Here is a 20,573-nt window from a genome sequence, read left to right on the forward strand (position 1 = left end):
TCATGCTTTTTAAAAATATTTCAGTGAATATCTAATTTTAGGTGTTTTTTATTATTTTTTTTTTAACCAATAGACACAAACTTTGGCTGTAATTTAAAATTTGTGCCATTATTAAGGAGAAAAAAATTTAAAATAAATTTTTGAATGCAAAAACCTGTATATAGGCCTTAATATAAGCAATATTTTCTTTTTAAAATATCATTATTCATTATATATATATAATCATTATTATTTCTTTTATTTTGTTTTTTGTGGTTAATGAATCAAAACATGTGCCAACTTGTCCAAAACTGACATATTATGCTACTAAAGAATACCATAAGAACTTAGTTCAACTTGTCTGTCAAAAGATACCATAGATATAGACTTGTGCATTTTTTACTCATAATCTTACAGTTACTAAGATTTTAGTGACAAGTAGCCCTGGGGCCAGTTGCATAAACAAAGACTGTGTCTTACAAAATAGTTTGTCCAACTAGCAGTTAGCCAAGAGGTAATCAGTCTTATTTTGTGGATTCACATTAGACCAATCTACCTTTTTGTAACTGACTTAAAAAGTTAGTCATCTAATTTATTTTCTTCAAGACTGGTCATATCTTTTTTAAGACTAGTCTAAGCAGTTTTTGCAACCCGCCCTGCTGTTCCTTATGTTCAATCTAAATGTAGGGGTTACTTTAAAATGAGTTGAACAAGTTGTAATAAGAAAAACACTTCATATAGCAAATCATTTCCATAAAGTGCGTTTATGGCAAACGGTCGTTTTCTCCTGTCTTTTACCCCACCTCTTGAGTAAACACACCCGGGCTGTAGTTGAAAGTGAAAAGACTCCATTCATCTTCTAGGATGGCGTAAGGCATGACAGTTTGAACATTTTCCAGAACCCTCCATGACTTGTTTTTCTGATATGCATTCAAATATGCAGCAGGAAACGCGTGCGTTTATATACTTCCTTGTCTAGTCCATTCAACCTGTAACCAGACGCATATTGTTTTTTCCCCAACGGATAAAAGATAAACTTATCATGGAAACTGTCACATTTGCATCTATTTTTAATCTGCATGAAGTTATTTTTACAGCACATCTTTGGCAGATTTAATCAATCGCACGGGAACTTCCCCATGCAGGTCATTTAATTTCTGTTTTGCTAAGCAGGTTACAACTGGTTTTCCTAAATATCTCAATCAACTGTTCGTGCTAAATGTACTTATTTTCTCGCTGCTCTTGGACTCGTTCAGGTGTGGAAGTGTGACGTCATAGGACACCTGTTCAACACACCCTGTCAATAACCATTATAATGTTGCATTATCATACAGACAATCACTTAAGTGGTTATAAAAAGTATTTAGCCACTATGCAAAGCTTAAAAATATATGAAAATCATTGTATAATAAAATATCAAACCAAATGGCATTTATTTTAAAGGAATAGTTCATCCACAAATGAAAATTCTGTCATAATTTACTCACTCTCAGCTTGCTCCAAACAGTTACTGGTCCCAGTTGACTTCCACAATGGAAATCAATGGGTACCAGCAACTGTTTGGTTTGGAACAACCTGATGGTGAGTAAATGACCACACAATGTTCTTTTTTCAAAACGTTCTTTCAAAAAAAGTGCAAAGAGTGTGGCTGAATACTTTTTGGAGCCGCTGTGTTTGTTTTTGCCAGAAGATTAGGCCTTGATCTGGATTCATCTGAATCCTGTCAGTGTTTCTCATTTTAAAAACAGATATGATCAAGGTCCATGCATGGCCCTTTACACTTTTTAATTAAAACCCTTTCTATTTTTATTCTTCAATCCTAAAAGAAAAGTCTTTATTCTCTTGGTATGCTCATATGTTTTGGTAGCAAAGCAGACAGGCATCAGCATGCTGGATACAAACACACACACACACACACACATAAACACACACACAGAGTTTACAATCATTTCTCTAGAGGTGGAAATTCCCAGTTTAACACTCAGGCACTTACATTACATATTAAAGTCTGTCTCATTATTCATAGTTCATCTATCACAAGGTTCATGAACAAACAATATGCAAACAATGTGATTTCAGTGTCAGATCCTTCAGAAATTATTCAAATATGCTGATTTGCTGCTCAAGAAACTTTTCTGATTAATGTTAATGTTATCAGTGTTATATATTATCCATATTTTTGTGGAAATCATAATAAATGTATTTATAATGTGAATTTATAAATGTGATCTATTGTCACTTTTGTGTATCCTCAATGAATAAAAGCCTTACTTTATATCAATCTACGGAATCATATTACCCCAAATCAGTAGTGTTCTTGTAGTCATTGTCAAGAGGAAGGACTACTTGATATTACAGCTCAAACTTTCAATTAGCAATTCTCAACCATCTCTAATCACATCTGAAGAAATATAGTTACATCATTTTATGGGGAAAAAAAAAGCTCAAGTCAGCTTGGTTATGTGCATAAAATAGCTTTATTTTCAACAGATCAGAACCTGCATGCAGAAATCAATGATTCATTGACCTTAACACTAGATCAGTGATTTTATCTGGATGTGACCAAACAAAGCAGCAGATTTTTCTCTTTTCTCATTTTACACCATGCTAGTAATGCACAGAGCATTCACGTTCCCCTTAACTAATCCAGAACATCCTTCTACAAAACATAAATAGATTCAGCTTAAAAAGACTAAAAGAAATAGAAACTCTTAAAAAAAAAAAAAAATCTGACGAAAGACTAACAGCCTTTGAATTTTTTGCACTACTGTATATAAAACAAATCTAAAAACAAACAAAAAAAAAATATAATAAAATTATCATATGTACAAACAGCTGAGAAAATGGAGCAACACTCCCGACCTGAAGGCAGGCAATAAAATATGACAGTTAAATTAATACCAAAAAATAAAAAAGGAATTAAGAACATCTACAAAAACACTGAGAAAAAAAAAAAGTTAGTACTAGCATTGGTCATTGTTCTCAAACAAAACATTTTCCATAAATGTTTCTGAAAGATACAGACGCAAAGCCTCTGTGTTTCACGAACAGGTTTTACGCCAAAAGCAAACACCTGGATGAGACATAAGAATAAAAATGATTTTGGCATTTAAATATTTGGTAAATAAAAGGCTGTCAAGAAATGGCTAAGTACCAAAGATTTACATTTTATTCAAATGGCTATATACAGATCCCTGGATGTACAAAGTCTGTTTAAAGTGAGCTGATTCTCAATCAGCATCTGTACCTGTTAAAGGAGCTTAGCTGACAGTCAAGCAGCACTATAGTGGATCGAGTCTCTCGTCGCACAAAACCAACACAGCAATGACATACAGATATGAGGAATGTACCATAACACCAAGGTTGAAATGAGTATACATTAGTATAGCACACCGATTTCAGGTTTGCTCTCACAGAATTTAGCTTTAAACATATACTGCATGCCCTAAATTTGGTTCCACTCTGATGTTTAAATAAGGAAATAAGTTTACAGCACACAGATTTAAAAAAAAAAAAAAAAAAGACATCTGATAACGTAACCATCCCTTCTGTAGCACCGATCGTGACACTGGCTGTTTTTCATAACGGCTGGTTCAATGGTCAATCCAAAGCCTTTAACCTGTGAATGGCTCCATTGCACCTTTTAGTGTTTTATTTAAAAAAATATAATGGACACAATGGGCCACATGGTGAAAAGGCAATATGTGTGAGAGAACAAGACGACAAGAACATCTTTTGAATCGAGCGTTTTGGCAACAGACGCTATCCCCTCGCTTTAAGATTTCAATGCAAATGTCCAGGCAGAGTGAATTACTTGTGTGAGGTCCTTCTGTGGTTTCTGTGGTATGTGAGAGGTTTGCGGAGGCCCGTCGGGCCGAGGCACTGTGTGAGCTTATAGTTCAAAAGAGAGGGAGAGAAGGTATGTAAGGGTGTGGATGCTCATGCATAGAATTCTGTGGTAGGAGCTTTCTTGTAGATGGGCGTCTTGCCCAGGTCATAACTTCCTTCGTCTTTCTTCTTGATGCGGAGAACGAAGTGAACCAGCAGGACGATGAGGAGGATGGCCAAGATCAGACCAACTGCTCCGCCCGCAATAACAGCTAGAAAACAGAAATAGAAAAATGTGAGGGAGGCATAACCTACAGACAAAGCCTTAATGGATAACAGCGGCCTGTTTGGATTTTCAAAATATACTTACTAATGTATGAAAAAAAAAAAACAGCTTTGTTATTGTTACTGTATTTTTAGTTACTGAATTTTACAAACATTTGATGAAAAACCAAGGGATAATAACATTTTAAAACAGGTAATTGTGACTTTGTCTAATAATAGACAAGTCTAATAACACACACACAAAAAAAAAACCCTAGAAAATCCTGCATTATATGATAAATCAAACCAGTAGAATTTATTTTAAAGCAAAACATTAAATGCTAGTGTACTAAATGTTTTATTATATTTAAATATTCAAATATTGCCCAATAATATTTATTAATTGTATTTACTTTGCATATCAAACTATAACTATTACAAACAAACCAAACCATCTCCTCACCTGCAAGCACCACTGTGTTGTTGAACAAGCTGTCATCTCCAGCATGGGTCATGAGCACATTGCTGAGCTGGTCACCGTCTTGGTTTGGTGCTCCAGGCAAGACGACCTCATTGTTTTTAATCAAAACATCGTTTTTAATAGTTGGCCTTGGTTCAAATGGACCCCCTAAATCAGGGATCTGGTTATTACTGAAGAGAACAGTCTGCGAAAGGAGAAAACGGTCACAAGAAAATTAATATAAAAATCAAATCGGCTGCATTTAAAACAAAAATCTTTCATTTGAACAACCAATCAGTAATTTAACTCATGGTTTCATTAATCATAAGCATGCATAAGAAAGAAATGGCAATTCAAGTTGGATATGACTCGAAGTAATGATTTTTAAATCAGTGAGTCAGTTCAGAAACCATGAATGAGCTACTTTAGACCAATGAGTCAGTCTGTGACTCAACAGAGAGTCACAAATCAGATGACACTGGTTGCATTACATATTTGTTGTTGTACTAAACCAGTGTATAAAATGCAATAGATGCGCTGCCTGTAATAATATAAAATGTAATTTCAATGTAGAAGAATTCTTTAAAGAGCATTTCACTTTAAAATTATTCACTTCTTGTAGGCAAAAACCTCAATAATTAAGATTGTTGTGTTTCCTAACAGGCATTTCTTTAGTATCCTAATAGTTGTTACTCAATTTTTCAAAAAAAAAAAAAAAAAAAAAAAAAAAAAAAAAAAAAAAAATTCATATCTACCTCATCGTCTATGGGTTCTTCTGAAAACCCAGAGCCTGAGCCATCATAATCATCATCATCTTCATCTTCATCATCAAAGCCATCCTCATCGTCAGTTGGGTTTAAATTAGCAAACTCAAAATCTTCATTAGGAGAGTCGCCGGAAGACTCCAGATCATCATGGGGTGACCTGTTTTTCAGAGGTACCCATGTTTCCGTTTCTCGTACCTACAAAGAGAAATAACTTAGATGAGGACAAATCACCAAAGAAAAATGTGCAAAATCACTCTTTCATAATGTAATCCAATGCAAACATCAGTAATTGAAGGAACAGTCACATTCTTGAGTGACAAAAATGATTTAAAGACCTCATAAAATCAAAATTGGGTTTTTAAGGCCTGGTGTAAAACATCTTATCACTTTAAAAGTTATACTTTGGCCAATGGCATAACGATTGTTCTGAGAGCACACTTAATTTAATTAAGACATTAATTGTGATATTAACGCTTTTAAATCACGTTAGCAGAGCCATTTGGCCAATCAATGTGAATGGGTTTTAAACAATTAACAGACTAAGTCTATTAGCATAACAGGAGGAAGTAGATCACACAAACTTATTTATGTTTTGTCTGTTTTTGTCTTGTCTCTCTTTCAAGACTCTTTCCATGAAAGTGGCCATTTTGCTTTTCACTTTTGCTATGGTTGCAAGACATCAACGCACTTTTTTAAAAAAAAAAAAAAGTGTAAATGAAAAAAAGATTCAAAATTCTATTCTGAATGGTAAACAACTGTGATTCACACAATACTGCATTACAATGAATTCACTCTTGACCTTGAAGCAAGCTGGAAAGGTAAGAGGCAAGTTAGTGCAGGTTTGGCACCATTGTGTAAAACAACAAGAATTCATTGGACAGGGGCTGAGGGTCTTTATCGCTCTCTCTCTCTCCTGCTCGCTGTCAAAAACAGATTTAATCAAACATGACGCACTGAAAAAATTCACATACCAGGAAAGCAAAAACATTCATAATGCACAGGTGCGCACTCACGGCGTAACCACCTTAGACAAATTTACTGAGGGTTTCAGTAAGGCAACAATGACTTCAAGTTTATCTTAAATACAACATTTTTTTAAAACAAATGTAATGCTTAAAATGGCTCTAGATGCAAAAGGGAGGGGTTTTTAAAATGGAGACTTGGGGGGACTGACTGACTCATTTTCCAGGAAAACCAGGATCATACAAACGCCACATGAAACTGCAAGTCAGTTCTAGCCTGCTCTGTTGTTCGTAGACAATAAAAGAAAAAGGGAGCGCGAGAAACAGAGAATGGCAGAAACCACAAGAGGGTGTTGGGAAAGAGGCCGACATACTTTATGGTTTTCAGCTTTACAGTGCTGTGAAACCCCACTCCAAAACCCCCCCGCATTCTAAAATAATCAGCTCTGAAGAAAAAAAAAACCTGTATAAGAAAGTACAGCAGATACTCTTTTACTGAGAAAGCCGTGGTTCAATTAAACCAATGCTTAGATTCTCATAAGCAACCATTATATCATGAGCAAACATATACAAGCCACATCAAAGAGTTTTAAAAAAAAATCCCACTACCCACTCTAAAACCTGTAGACTAAGATGGACTGCTAAAGAAAGTCCCTCAATTTCTCAGTCGCAACACAGGAAATCATGTTTTTTCTTAATTTCTCAGCAATAACCAAAAAAAAAAAAAAAAAAAAAAACTCACCAGCATTTAAAAGAAACAAAACCAATGCATAAGATAACAGCAGCTCTTAAAAGAATAGTTAATTCATTTAGAAATTCTGCCATCATTTAGTTGTCCTCATGTTGTTCCAAACCCTTTCACACAAAAGGAGATGTTTATCAAAGTTCATGCTGCTTTTGTCCCAACAATGGATGGAGACGGGCACTGTCAAGCTCCAAAAAGGACAAAATGCACAATTAATGGAGTGTAAAAACTGGTGCACATATAGCTTGAAATTTAAGTTATTATTGATGTCATTATCAAGTTTGCAAATTATATCTAGCATCAGTGACCACAAAAGTAAGTCATACAAATTTAAAACAACATAAGGGTGTGTAAATGTGTAAAAGCTTTATTTCTGAGTGAACTATACCCTTAGGCAACCCTCATGATAGCTGTTGAGACTATGATAAAAAAGATGACATGTCTACAAGTATGACTACGGCTTTTATCCTCAAAGGTGAGCTGTAATGCCAGGAGAAGTCTGTGTAAATTAATCAGCTTAGTAAACCAAGTCCAAGTCAAGACTAGCAAAGCTAGGAGCAAATCCGACCATCTGCTGACAAATGGTCTGGCATCTGTTCCAGTGAGTCACCATGGGCGACGCAAAGAGAAGATACCGCAGTCAGCGACTCATCCATTACTCTGAAAAACTGTCTGAGGTGATCAGGCCATTATTCACTGTTTGAGTTTAAAGGCCAATATTTAAATAACCATGACTGTTTTTATCTTGGTTTTACCAAGCAACTTCCGAGTATGAAAAGTCACAGAAAGTTGGAACATTTCACAGAATTTCTCCTAAAAATGTGAAAATGCCAAAATTCAATCTGGGTTTCATTGGGGACCCATCAAAGCTACACTACCGTTATTATCCGCTGTCATCTGGTGGTGGTTTGAAGACTGTCCTTGTTGTCCTTTCAGGTCACAACCAGTTACAGCCTCGGTCATCAAGACAAAGGGTGTCTGTCATTCCCAGCAATCGGATTTTCCAGTGTATTGTGTCATATGATCTCCTCATGAGATACACTCCTCACACGTACCGAATGAGTCTACATCCTACTTTGCACACAATCACACTCGAACGTCAAGAGAATTCCTTCCAATTACACGGAAACTATTTATAGCCGTGTTTTCCTTCCTACACTCCTAGCTTAATCTCAACAGCGGGGCGGAAAGACTCACCTGCCTGTTAAACGATACGTCATTGTTCAATCACACGCCAAATTCTCACCCCAACACCAAAGCCCTGAAGCATTAGTGCATGAGAAGGAAACTGAATTGGACTTTTCCTTCTAAATCTTCAACTTAACCAAACAAAAAGGACTATTCAGCCTCACTGTGATCAGCCTCTATTCTTTCACACAGGAAGTGCGATCACACTTTCTTTGTATCTGTTAGTGGCTTTCATTAATGAAGCTTCTCACCATTAAGTCAAAGACAGTTTAATGCACAATGAGCCATTCTGAATAGCCCAAACAATCAGTATTGTGTAATCTGGGAACGAGGAGTTCAAGCTTTCGAAAACAGACCTTCCCTGACTGGCTAAAACCTGACATTAACAGAGATTTAGACTGAATTCAGGAATCAAAAGTAAGCCAAATATGTTCTTGATGGTTTTCAAGAAATTTACCCAAAACCTATACACATTAGAAAATTCATTTGGTGGGTTCTCTAAAGAATAGCACCAAACAGGAAACAATCATATTCGTAGGTAAAGCTACAAACTAATTTAAATGTACCATATCCACAATTACTCTTTAATTACGTTTTAAAGCAATTAATATGAGCCAGAAATTAGAAGCTTTTTTGAGACGCTGCCAAAAAAGATAATACATTTTATCATTTAGAATCACAAAATGACTCTGAATGAACATTATTTTTGGATAAATAATATTTTTTATTCATAGAGCACATTTAACGCCACATAAGTGGACCCAAAGTGTTTTACAATAAGTAATAGCCAATTATAAAACATTTGAAAAATCAAAGCTAAAGACTAGCATTAAAACCATCCAATGATGGAGAGAATTATTATTATTAATACTATGCATGAATGGACATGTAAAAGATCATTCGAAACAATATGAAGACTCAGGAAAACAACTTGAAAGGTAATCCAGGATACTTCAAGTTAGCAGTTAATGTGTTATTAGATGTGAAAGAGCACCATGTGTTTGTAGGAACATCAATGAGGTGATTAGGCGCCAAGATTTCTTCAACTTAAGTCCGGAGACCTGAGAAACACCCAGATGGGTGTTTATTTGAAGAATGGGTATTTTCAGAAGTCCAAACATTTACACGCCAAGAAAGACAAAAGGCTTGATGAAATTGCCATTGCTTAGGGGGAGGGTTTAGTCAACAAAGAAACTTCACTAAAGAGTAGGTGGTAAAGTCAATTCAGATGAATACAGATATCACTTACCTAATTGCTAATATGTTATACTGAGCAAGCTATAAATTACTAAAGCACAAATAAAAGCATAAAAAGTGCTATCATCCACACCAATAAGCAGACAAATAAGAAACAGGGCAACTTAATAAAGAGGAACCGTCATTATGAAGGACAGCTGGTGGCTGGTTATCAGCATTTCCAACTAAAACCAGTCTGGCATATGGTTAATAGCTCCACAAGCAACAGAACTGGAACAGTAACGGATGTGATTCAAGATTTTTATTTGTCACATACAAGGTTATATGGAGAGCATATGACCAGCAGTGAAATGCAAGTAATTGTGGTATGCCAAATGACTCTAGTTCACACAGGATTCCCTTTACACAGCCTTAAGATATTCCTTTGGACTTGCAAAACAAAAGCATACAACATAAGGCATTGCATTTGTCACAATAAACAACTGCATTCACAGGCAGAGTTGCTGTAATAACTAAATTCTCCTTTCAAACAAGCAGCAAATAAAACCCTCTCGTTCGGTGCCAACATTCCAGCCTCAAAAGTGATTTAATAGACCAGTGGACAGCAATGCAGAAATCATTATTACATCCTGGCGAAAGTATTTATCACATCCGCTGCCTTTCAACAGCCATTCAGATGAGCTTTGCACCCTAAAAACATCTGAATAAATAAATAAAACCAAACCCATTTATATGCAAATCACCTCGTGCCTAATTCATAACACAATCATTAGCAAGATATCTAGCATGGCCATTAAAATATTAACAGTGCAAGTTATGTTTTAAGATAATGATTAACACTACTAAGGTGACAAAATACTGTTTGTAATAAATCTAAAATGATTTTCCAAAGTTTAAAAATTAAAGATTAATGTATGTTTTTACAAAAAAAATAAAATTTCAGTTTTTCTACTTTTTAATATTTTCTAATTTCATTTTTCATTGCCATTTCTTTGCAATTCCTAAGTGAAAATTGTTTCTACGACAACATTAATAGCTAGAAAGACAAACTGGGGAAAAAACAACATTTAAAAAAAAAAAAGTTTTAAATTCCAGAGGTTTTTTTTGGCACACAATTATCTACAGGAGTTTAAGCCACACAAACTTGTCCAGTGGCTAGAGAGGAGGGACCTGGATGAAAGAGGTGGACCATTTAAATCCGCCGAAATGTGTGAAATCCCAAAAGAAGGGGTGCTCAAGGTCAGGAGGGGTCAAATTCCTCAGGAAAACGCTAAAGAATGAAGAGGGAGGGGGATGAAAGGAACACAGACACTTCTGCATGATTTCGAGGAATGCCGCGGCCTTCTCTGCCTCGAAGGACAAGGCTTCTGGTGCGTGTGAGCTTGTTCTCACATTCCCACTCGAGATTAAAACACACCATCCGATGTACTACTAACAGCGCAGCTGGTTTACTGTTCTATTACCCTCGGATTACACAATATCACACACTAAAACCATCAACAGACAAGGACAAGACAGTACAAAAGCTGCATCTGTTGGTGTTTAAGTGTAGATAAAGATCTGTGGCAACACCTTTCCAAAGGTCTGTGAGAGAAAGGAAGATTTAGGCTCAAAGAATTTTCTTTTTGACTTATATGAGGGTGTGTGTGTAGTGTGTGGGGCAGACTGACCGGGCAAGCACACTGGGTGGCATTTCTCTTCTATTTCAGCTTCTAAGACATCTGCAGCAAGCTATTCTTTTGAGTTATGAAAGAACTGACCAACACAAAGCTGTGGCAAAAACTGTCAGATGAAAGCCAATGCTACTCATTAAGTTACTCAACAAACAAAAATGAACAAGACTAGTTTGGTGCCCTTAAATATATTACTTACATAAATATAAGGTTACACGCACACAAATTGAATATCACAAAACCACAAATCCACGACTAAGTTAATTGTTCCTTGTCTAATCTTACACTAGATGTTTATTTAAGAAAAATCGACCAAAGACCAAGGCTTGTCTACACGTTTGACAATTAAACTAAAGCTAAATAATGAATCTAAAGTGTTATATTGGTTGAACGTATAACGTTAACTTAGAAGCCTTTGTTGTTTCAACAGGTCTATTGTCAGAAAGCTAACGCTTTTGCTAAAACAAATATAACACCCTTCTTTCGTCATTTGTGATTAAAGAAAACAATATGGCTCGATTATAAAACCCTAGTATCTTAACTGAATCTAATATAAGTTAAAACTCACAAGACACTCACCGATTCAGCGGAAACAGCAGCAGCCACAGACAAAACCAGCATGAGGTAAACTTTCAACATCTTCTCTTCAAAATAACAAGCCCCGATGCCGAAATTTGTTGTTAGTTTCTGAAGTGAATCACTTTTATAAATCAAAACAAACCGGTCCTGCTTTTGTTAGTCCTTTTTTTTATGCCGATTCGATTAGGTTTATATCTCGTATTTTCTTTCTGCTATCCTCTGTGTTGGTACGCAGTATTCCTGTGTGATGAGTGATCCCGTTTAGTTTTATTTAAAGGCGTCACCGACTGAACCCGCCTCTCTTCCGTATGCAGCCAATCAGGACACAGATAAACCAGTGACGTGATTTTTTGGAAACTCCGAACGCAACAGGTTTACAACACAATATGTGATGTATGATTATTCTTCTGTATATTCCCGTTCCCTGCAATAATAGTTGTATAAAAAAAAGGTTTACAACACAATGCTTTAGAATCCATTATGTAGCTGAAGCACGTTGTGAACCGCGAAATTATAAGATTATATGATGTTTAGAATTAGGTTTTTGGCTATATAAAATAATTGTTTTAAGATTAAAACAATTACCAACACAAAATCCTCCGTTCTCTGACAGTTTCACATTGTTAACGTACTTGATATCCGTCATTAACTGACAAATATGAATGACTAGCATGTTTGAGGAAGTTAGGAAGAAGAATTATGAAAGTGAAACGCTCGTGGAAAGTTCAATGACAAAAACTTTCGGGATTTTTTGAGAGTATTTTTTTGCTTGTTCTTCCCCTTTCCCTTAAAGCGGTATGTAAAACGAAAATCACAATGATTTTTAGATGCAATTGCAATGCTGAAATGCTGATAAATGAGTTTTCTGTTCTTTCCTTCTTCTCTACTGACAGAAGTTCTTAAACTAGCCCAGATGGCTTGCTGCTGGTCTTAGTTGGTTTAAGCTGGTTTTTGTTGGTCAGTAGTCTCCCAGCCTGGTTTTCGGATTTAGTTGGTCAGCATACTGATCTCCAAAATCCTTCAGCAAACTAACTAGGCTTAGGCTGAGACCACTGAAGACCAGCAAACCATCTTGCCTTAATGCGGGATTTATCTTCTCTTCATTCTTTTCTTTTCTTTTCATAAAAGTCAGTTACAGTCAGATTTAGGTGTGGCATCACAGAATTAACGGTTGCCATTTCCACTAAAAGGCGTCTGTTTTTGGTTCTCATCCAATCATAGTAACTGGAAAATGATGGAATAACTCTTCTCGCTCTTATCACAACATTTCTATTCTAGCATGACTTTGAACTTGAAACCACTTATGCATGTCCCAACATGACACTGGCACTGTCAGTAAAATTCTTTGTGAAGTCATCAGAAATATACTCTATTACAAAGATTAGAATTAGGCATTAAAAAAAAAAGGTTCATTATCTATGCATGTCTGCAATTCTCTATTAGTAAGAATAGTGTGGCTTAGAAAGCAATGCAAATCATTCAATACAAACCAAGTTTAGTTAATCAAGACTGTCAAGCTAATACAAGTCTCTCATGTATGTAAATGGTCATTGTATAGGCCTTTAGGTTCAGAAACGCTACAGATACTCACAGTGTTAAAATCCACTGACCTGGCAAACTATCTTGATTCAGATTAACTTGTTAGAAGTGGCTGGGTGAATAGGATTGTAACTGCTGACATATTATATATATATATCCCCTGTTGGAAATGATCTTCTTATGTCTTCTTTGTCAATCGAGGTATCTTGCAGTTTTCCTTGCATGATTACAGTATATGTTCTCCACATCTGCACATTCAGCAAAGTTTAAACAGCAACTTCAGATTGCTTGTGAAATTGTGGAAAGCTCTTCTACGCTCAAAACTATTTGTAAAAGGTACCAGCTGCGTCACTGACCTGCTACTCCTGAGGTCTCAGACTGTCCTATATTATGAATTGAGAGAAGAATCTGGGCTGATTTCAGCCTTGATTTGTTTAGTCTGGGCCTAGAGTATATTTTAAACAACCCGAAGGAAGTGTTCTGAAAAATGCAAGTGATTAACATGTTTTATAAAGATGGTATTTTCTTTAAGATTGAGAGTGCAGAGTGAAATACATCTAGTGAATGCATAAAATGGGAGAAATGTGGACATAGGGGAAACAGGACTTTTGACAAAAATTGCCATTAAACATGGTTATGATCTAACTTAACATCACATAACAACTTATTAGTGATGGATAATGTTCCTTCTTATTTTCAAGAAAGAATCGTATTATTATGTAAAAGTCCTGAGATGCACAAATCAAAACAACACGGGGGTCAAAATAGGGTGCATAAAGCATCTTAGAAATGCTAAAAGCTTGTTGTGAATCTTACTGTCTAGGTATTCCATAACTCACTTTCAACTGTAATTATTTTTTTAAGCAGAACAGACCGTGCCACATATTAATTTCTGAGCTCATGGGCTGTCAGCGTTGGTATTATGCCATCACTGATTCAAGAACAATGGTGGAAAAGTTTAGGCAGAGGCAGTAAACACTGCAGCTTGGGTCAGCCCGTTCAAGCAGTTGTGGCAATCAAATCCACATGGTGTACATTAGAAAGAAGCGCCTGGCTCAGAGCTGCTGTACGCTGGCCTTCGCTACATCCCTGCCTCGACTTTCACTCAGTCATAGTCCGTCTTTTGTCTTCATGTAAAAAGCAAATTCCACTCAACCTCTGACATAGTCTGACACACATTCCAAATCAAGTACAACAATGGAGGCCTTTGTGCTGTGCTGCTGTGTGTGCGTGTGTTTGCTTTTCATTTTTTATTACACTCTAGATGGGCTAGAAAGTTGAATTTTTTTTTTTTTTTGTAGACATTAGTGGTATGTGTATGATCTCAGAACTCAAACTCCCCTCAATAACAAAACACACACACACACACACACACACACACACACACACAATTGCAAACTTTATGAGTGTTTATAATGGAAAAAACACTATGGAGTTGTGTGTGGTCCCTCCACTCTTTTGTGTTACCTGTAAATCTATCTCTCTCTCTCTTTCTTTATGTGTATGTTTATATATATATATATATATATATATATATATATATATATATATATATATATATATATATATATATATATATAGATAAACATATTTTAAAACTACATTTTCAAGTTTTAGTTACTTGAGGCACATTTCTGATATGTCAGGTTGGCAGTCAGAGCAGGTTTGTATAGGTGTGACATTCTTTGAGGGAAGTAAGTTACTATGATGTATTCAGTGTCCAGTGCACACAATCCCATCTAATCTCTTTCTCCTGAGGGGTGTTAGACTTGAGGTGATGTTTGTGCTTATCGTTGCTTTTGTAAACTCGTTATGTAGTAAATAAGCTCATCACAAAAACACATGCCACAGAAGATACTAGCTTGAACAATAAAGTACGCAATCCCTTTGAGCAGCCTACACAAATTAAGTTAATGTTGTTGGGGGAGGCATTTTTGTCCTGGCTGACTTTTCGTTTGATTGTTTTTCTTTATCTTCCTTCATCAGATCAGCCCACATTCCTCTATCATTAACATCATTAACATATTTATTTCTTTAGTTGTGAATTGTTATCTGTGTGTGTGTGTGTGTGTGTGTATATATATATATATACACTGCAGAGGTGGCACAGAAGAAATGAACTGAAGATGAAATGAAGAAAATAGATATGTGGCATGAGAGAGTGAGATCAGTGTGGGCAGCATTGGTTTCAAAGGTCGAGATCAACTTACCTCAAGATACTTGTTCAGATTAGATGTTGTCATTTATTTAATTTAATGCCTGTCATTAATGTGTCATTTGTTTAATTTATTATTAATGTAAACTAAGAATTTTTAACCAATGAAGCAACTGGTGATTCTCTGACTCTGACTCTTAAAAAAAAATAAAAATTGTGCAGCCTGTTCAGTTAGCAACCTGCAGGCAATCAGTACCCACAAAAATTCAGGGCAAATCAGAAAGCCATGCAATACATTTTTGTAATGGAAACACTAAAACTATTTTACTTATGTGAAAAATTCTGTAACATCACAGTGCAATGTAAGCTATGTTTACTTGCAACAAAACTTTTATCAGTTTCACAGGATTCAACATCTAATCTGAACAAGCATCTTAATGTAAGTTATTCTTGATCTGTGAAAACCAGGGCTGCCCACACTGATCTCACACTCTCACACCAAACGCCATTTTCTCATGTAGTGCCACTGATGTTTGTCTGAATTAGTTTTTGTTTCTTTATATTTATAACATATAGACCTGGTTTCATAGACAGGTCTTAAAATTAAGCCAGGATTAAGCCATAATTCAATTAGGACATTTAAGCAGCTTTTATACATGTGCCTTATAGAAAAACGAAACTGTACTGGTGTGCATCTTGAGACAAATTAATGAAACTTATATATTTTAAGATATATCAGTGCAAGTTTAATTCAGTTAAAGCAGCTCAGACATGCATTTTATTCTGGGTCTATGCTTAAGCCTTGTATATATATATATATATATATATATATATGTGTTGTGTGTGTGTGTGTGTGTGTGTGTGTGTGTGTGTGTGTGTGTGTGTGTGTGTGATCTTTAATTTTTTTTTGTGTGTTTTTTTGTGTGTGTGTGTGTTTGTTTTATTTGCATTTTCCAACATATTGTGAAATATTATTACACAGCTTGAAATAGATATTTTCTATTTGAATATATATAAAAATGTAATTTATTCCTGTGATTTTTTAGCATCATTACTCCAGTCTTCAGTGTCACATGATCCTTCAGAAATCATTCTAATATGCTGATTTGATATAACAATTTTTATTTTAATATTATAAAAATATTTTAATAATATTATAAGCCAATATTATACATTATATATTATATATTTTATTTTTATTTTGGGCCAAAATAGTGTAATATAGTCTATTTTATTTCAATATATATATATATATATATATATATATATATATATATATATATATATATATATATATATATATATATATATATATATATATATATATATGTCATATTAATTGTTTAAATGTGAATATGACAAAGCATTTTGTTTTGCTTCCCTTTTCATTGAATTTCTCTTCTTTGGAAACTCACACAAAGAGACACGCCCACTTCTTGCACTATGGTATATCACTGAAGCCCCACCCATTTTCCATTTGAACTTTGGACTGGATCCTCCTGCTCTTTCTAATCTAACCAGCTCTCTCACTCCATGTCTATTTTCTCTCTCTCAAAATCATTTTCATGTTTTTTTTCTGTTTTTTTTTTTTTTACACTTTCCTTTTTCATATCGCACACTTTCACCTTATGGGACGAAGAGATAAAGTCTGTAGAAGGTCACTCTGTTGACTGGGAGCCATAAAAACAGGGCACACAACAGCTACGCTTCACCCGCTCCAACCACAACCGCCTACTACACTGCCAAACCATATATAGAAGAGTCCATGCTAGTTCACTTTGTCAGCACATGCTAAAAGCCAGGAAGACGTCACCACTTCCTGTGCATATGCAAGAAAATGGAATTTAAGAGGAAGCGCATAAGGGGTTAAACAGTGGAGGATGTGTGTGTGTGTGTGTGCTGGAGTATGGAAAAGCACACGAGAAACACCATGTGGTAACCGAATATAGCTGTGATAGGGGAATTGTGTGGAATGACTGGAATTTCCTGCTGAAAATGTCACATGTGCTGCAATGATCAGCCACAGTTTACGTGCACAGCCAGAGAACTGCATGATGAGACAATATTTAACCGAAAATGATGAGTCACAAAATGTCACTGGAATGATATTTGACCTCAGCATTGGTGTAACTCCTTTAGGAGTTTATTACACAGTTGATGGTCTTGCTCTAAGCTGGGCATATCATTGTGTCTTCTAAAATAAACTTTATTTTATGAAAATGTAATTTAATGTAATTCATTTTTATTCATAAATCACAATAAAACAACAATGGTTGACCATTGTACTGAACAATATAGTTTAAAAGGAATCAAAATACATAAAATGGTAAGACAAGACAAATAATAAAACATTACTAATATATATTATATATAATTAATTAATAATAATATAAAATATTCCTACTGATTATCATACAGGTTTTTACCTAAAAATGTACAATGAAAGATCTAAAACCTTTTAGAGGTGCTTGTACTTTTCAAAACCACTAAGAATTATTAAACTTGTACAATACTGTTCAAACGTTTGGGGTCAGAAAGTAACATTATTTAGAAAGAAATTACTTTTATTCAGCAAGGATGCATTAAATTGATCAGACATGACAAATTTAAAGACACTTATAATAACATTTAAAAAGAGACATTTATAAGACATTTATGAAGACATTTACAATGTTACAAAAGATTTCTATTTCAAATAACTGCTGTTCTTTGGAACTTTCTATTCATCAAAGAATCTGAAAATAAAATGTATCACAGTGTCTGCAAAATTATTTAGCAGCACAACTATTTTCAATACTGATAATAATAATAATAAGAAGAAGAAGAAATGTTTCGTGAGCAGCAAATCAGCATATTAAAATGATTTCTGAAGGACATTTGACACACAAGTCTGGAGTAATGATGCTGAAAATTCAGCTTTACATCGCAGGAATATATATTTTTTGTTTTATAAATATATTTGAATAGAAAACAGTTCATTTAAACTGTAATAATAATTCACAATATTACTGATTTTCCTGTATTTTTGATCAAGTAAATGCAGCCTTGATGAGCAGAAGAGTCTTTCAAACACACACACACACACACACACACACACACACACACACACACACACACACACACACACACATATATATATACTATCTGTCAAAGGTTTGCAGTCAGTAAAATTTTTTTGAAAGAAATCAAGGCTTGTACTCAGCCATGGTGAGTTAGTGTAACTAGGACTTCTTCATTTGTGGTACGTATTTTAATTATACATCAGTCAGTGAAACTTTTCCAGGTAGTGAGAGTTGCTAAAATAGAATGCAAAAACATTTAGATTTACAGTGAAGGAGGAAGGAACCAAAGTCATTGAGAACAAAATATCATAAAATTTGCATGGGCAAGAAAACAATCTCCTAGCAACAACCCAGAATGCCTTAACAACCGCCCTGGCAACCACACACAACACCTGTAAACGCTACACACTATTTATTTAGAATTTGTATAAATCTAATTCTGCAATGCTCTTAAGGATCAGAAACAATAAATGACTTGTAAAACTTGCTATCTGAAGTGTACGTGTGCATGTATGTGTTTCAGGGTGTGGAGTTTGGATGAATAGAGGTTTATGTGTCATACTACTCCACATTTCACTGGAGAATAATCCGCCATGCCTTTGTTAGACAAAAAGCTCTGACATGGATCATTTTACCATTTCAGAGTGTTAATATGCCCAGGAGACAATCATCTCTCTGCTGTTTTACCTGCCCGCTGTGTTTTTGCTCTTGGCCAGGTGTGACATTTCACTGTACAATGAGTGTCTCTATTTTACAAGCCACACAATTTTCTAATGAGGACACAATATAATTATCTGTGTGCCCGTCATTATTAAAATTAATCTGAGTTTTTTAGCAAAAGATCCCCATGTAATAGAGTCAGTTTCTGTTCTGCTTTTTGCTAGTGAGCAGACAGCAGGTGCACTCTGTGGTTCTACTAAAAAGGAAAAAGATTTTCTGGTGCTCTATTAATATTACTATATTAATGTCAGGTGCTTTGCATTTCATATTTCTTGCTTTCATTAGTGGTGTTTTATTAAGCTAACATCACATATACTTCAAACCTCTGACCTAAATTAACTGTTATTTAAAACTAAAACTATGACTTATTACTTGAAACTAACATTAATTACTCACTTTTATGTTAATTTAAATAAAAATGAAATTATATATCAAATATTTGACGAAAAACCTATATTAAAATTAGAACAAAAGAAATGAGAAATTAGGCCTTAGCAACAAACTGATAAATGATAAATTTATATATTTTTTATTTCCACATAAAAAATACCCAATTAAAGCACTGCTTTGTGTTTTTTTTTTTTTTTATTCATATCAAATGAAGTTTCATTCTTTGTTTTTTCAAGTCAAATGTTTTTGAATGCATGTTAACATTTGTGACTAAGTGGCCTGTAAGAGAGGACTTTTATTTTGTACCGTGCCATCTCATCTTAAACTGTGTTCATAAAATACATTGATGCATTCAAAAACTAATGCTTTATATGCTATTAAGACATTGTATTTCTGATTGGGAAATCATCAATTAGTGAGCATGTCTGGAAACATAATGTGGACATGTGAGTTATAATTTATTGCTCAGAGGTTAACAGAAACAAATTAGAGAAACTCATACATTTACATTTAGAGTGCTATACATTTACTTGATGAGAAATGTGTTGAGTTGATATTAAAAACTTTGGTGTCTTGGCAAATTTGTGTTTCTGACCTTGATAAGTTGAGGCTGTTTAACCTACTGATGTTTTTAGTCTGCCTGGAAGAACACTTAAAAATGAGCCACCATTTACCAGCACTGAGCTCACAGTCATCCAGATGATCATGATTAAGTGCTTGATGCAATCAATGTTCTGTTAAGCATCACTGCATAGAAGGTCTCACCTCATCAGTTAGTGAACTGAGAGACTGTGTTGATTCACACGATTCCTCTCACATTACACAGCATGTTAGACGCTAGTTTAGAAGGTAATCAGAGCTACTTTAACTTTGATGATGATGAATGCCTGCACTTTCATTTGCAACTGAATTGCAGTTAATTAGAACAGAATATATTGATTCACCTTTTTAGTATGCATTAGATTGGAGATCAAAGTCGATGAGCGCTTTCATCTGTATTTTATATGCTTATACATCTAATTAATATAGAAAAAAGCAGTTAAAGCAGTTTTACATATTTATTTA

The 20,573-nt window shown here is 34.8% G+C and overlaps 1 protein-coding gene across 1 annotated transcript; it reads right to left on the reverse strand.

The window, feature by feature from the left end:
• Positions 1–2,437: 2,437 nt before the first annotated feature.
• Positions 2,438–11,894, reverse strand: LOC122145357 (syndecan-4-like). Its single transcript, XM_042758936.1, has 4 exons — positions 11,643–11,894; positions 5,287–5,493; positions 4,535–4,736; positions 2,438–4,079 (listed from the first exon to the last, which is right to left on the reverse strand). The coding sequence occupies exons 1-4, from the start codon at positions 11,700–11,702 to the stop codon at positions 3,919–3,921; spliced, it is 630 nt and encodes a 209-aa protein (XP_042614870.1). The 5' UTR covers positions 11,703–11,894; the 3' UTR covers positions 2,438–3,918.
• Between the last annotated feature and the right edge of the window lie 8,679 nt (positions 11,895–20,573).

The sequence above is a fragment of the Cyprinus carpio genome, chromosome A6, assembly GCF_018340385.1.
Source record: "Cyprinus carpio isolate SPL01 chromosome A6, ASM1834038v1, whole genome shotgun sequence".
NCBI classification, from domain to species: Eukaryota; Metazoa; Chordata; class Actinopteri; order Cypriniformes; family Cyprinidae; genus Cyprinus; species Cyprinus carpio.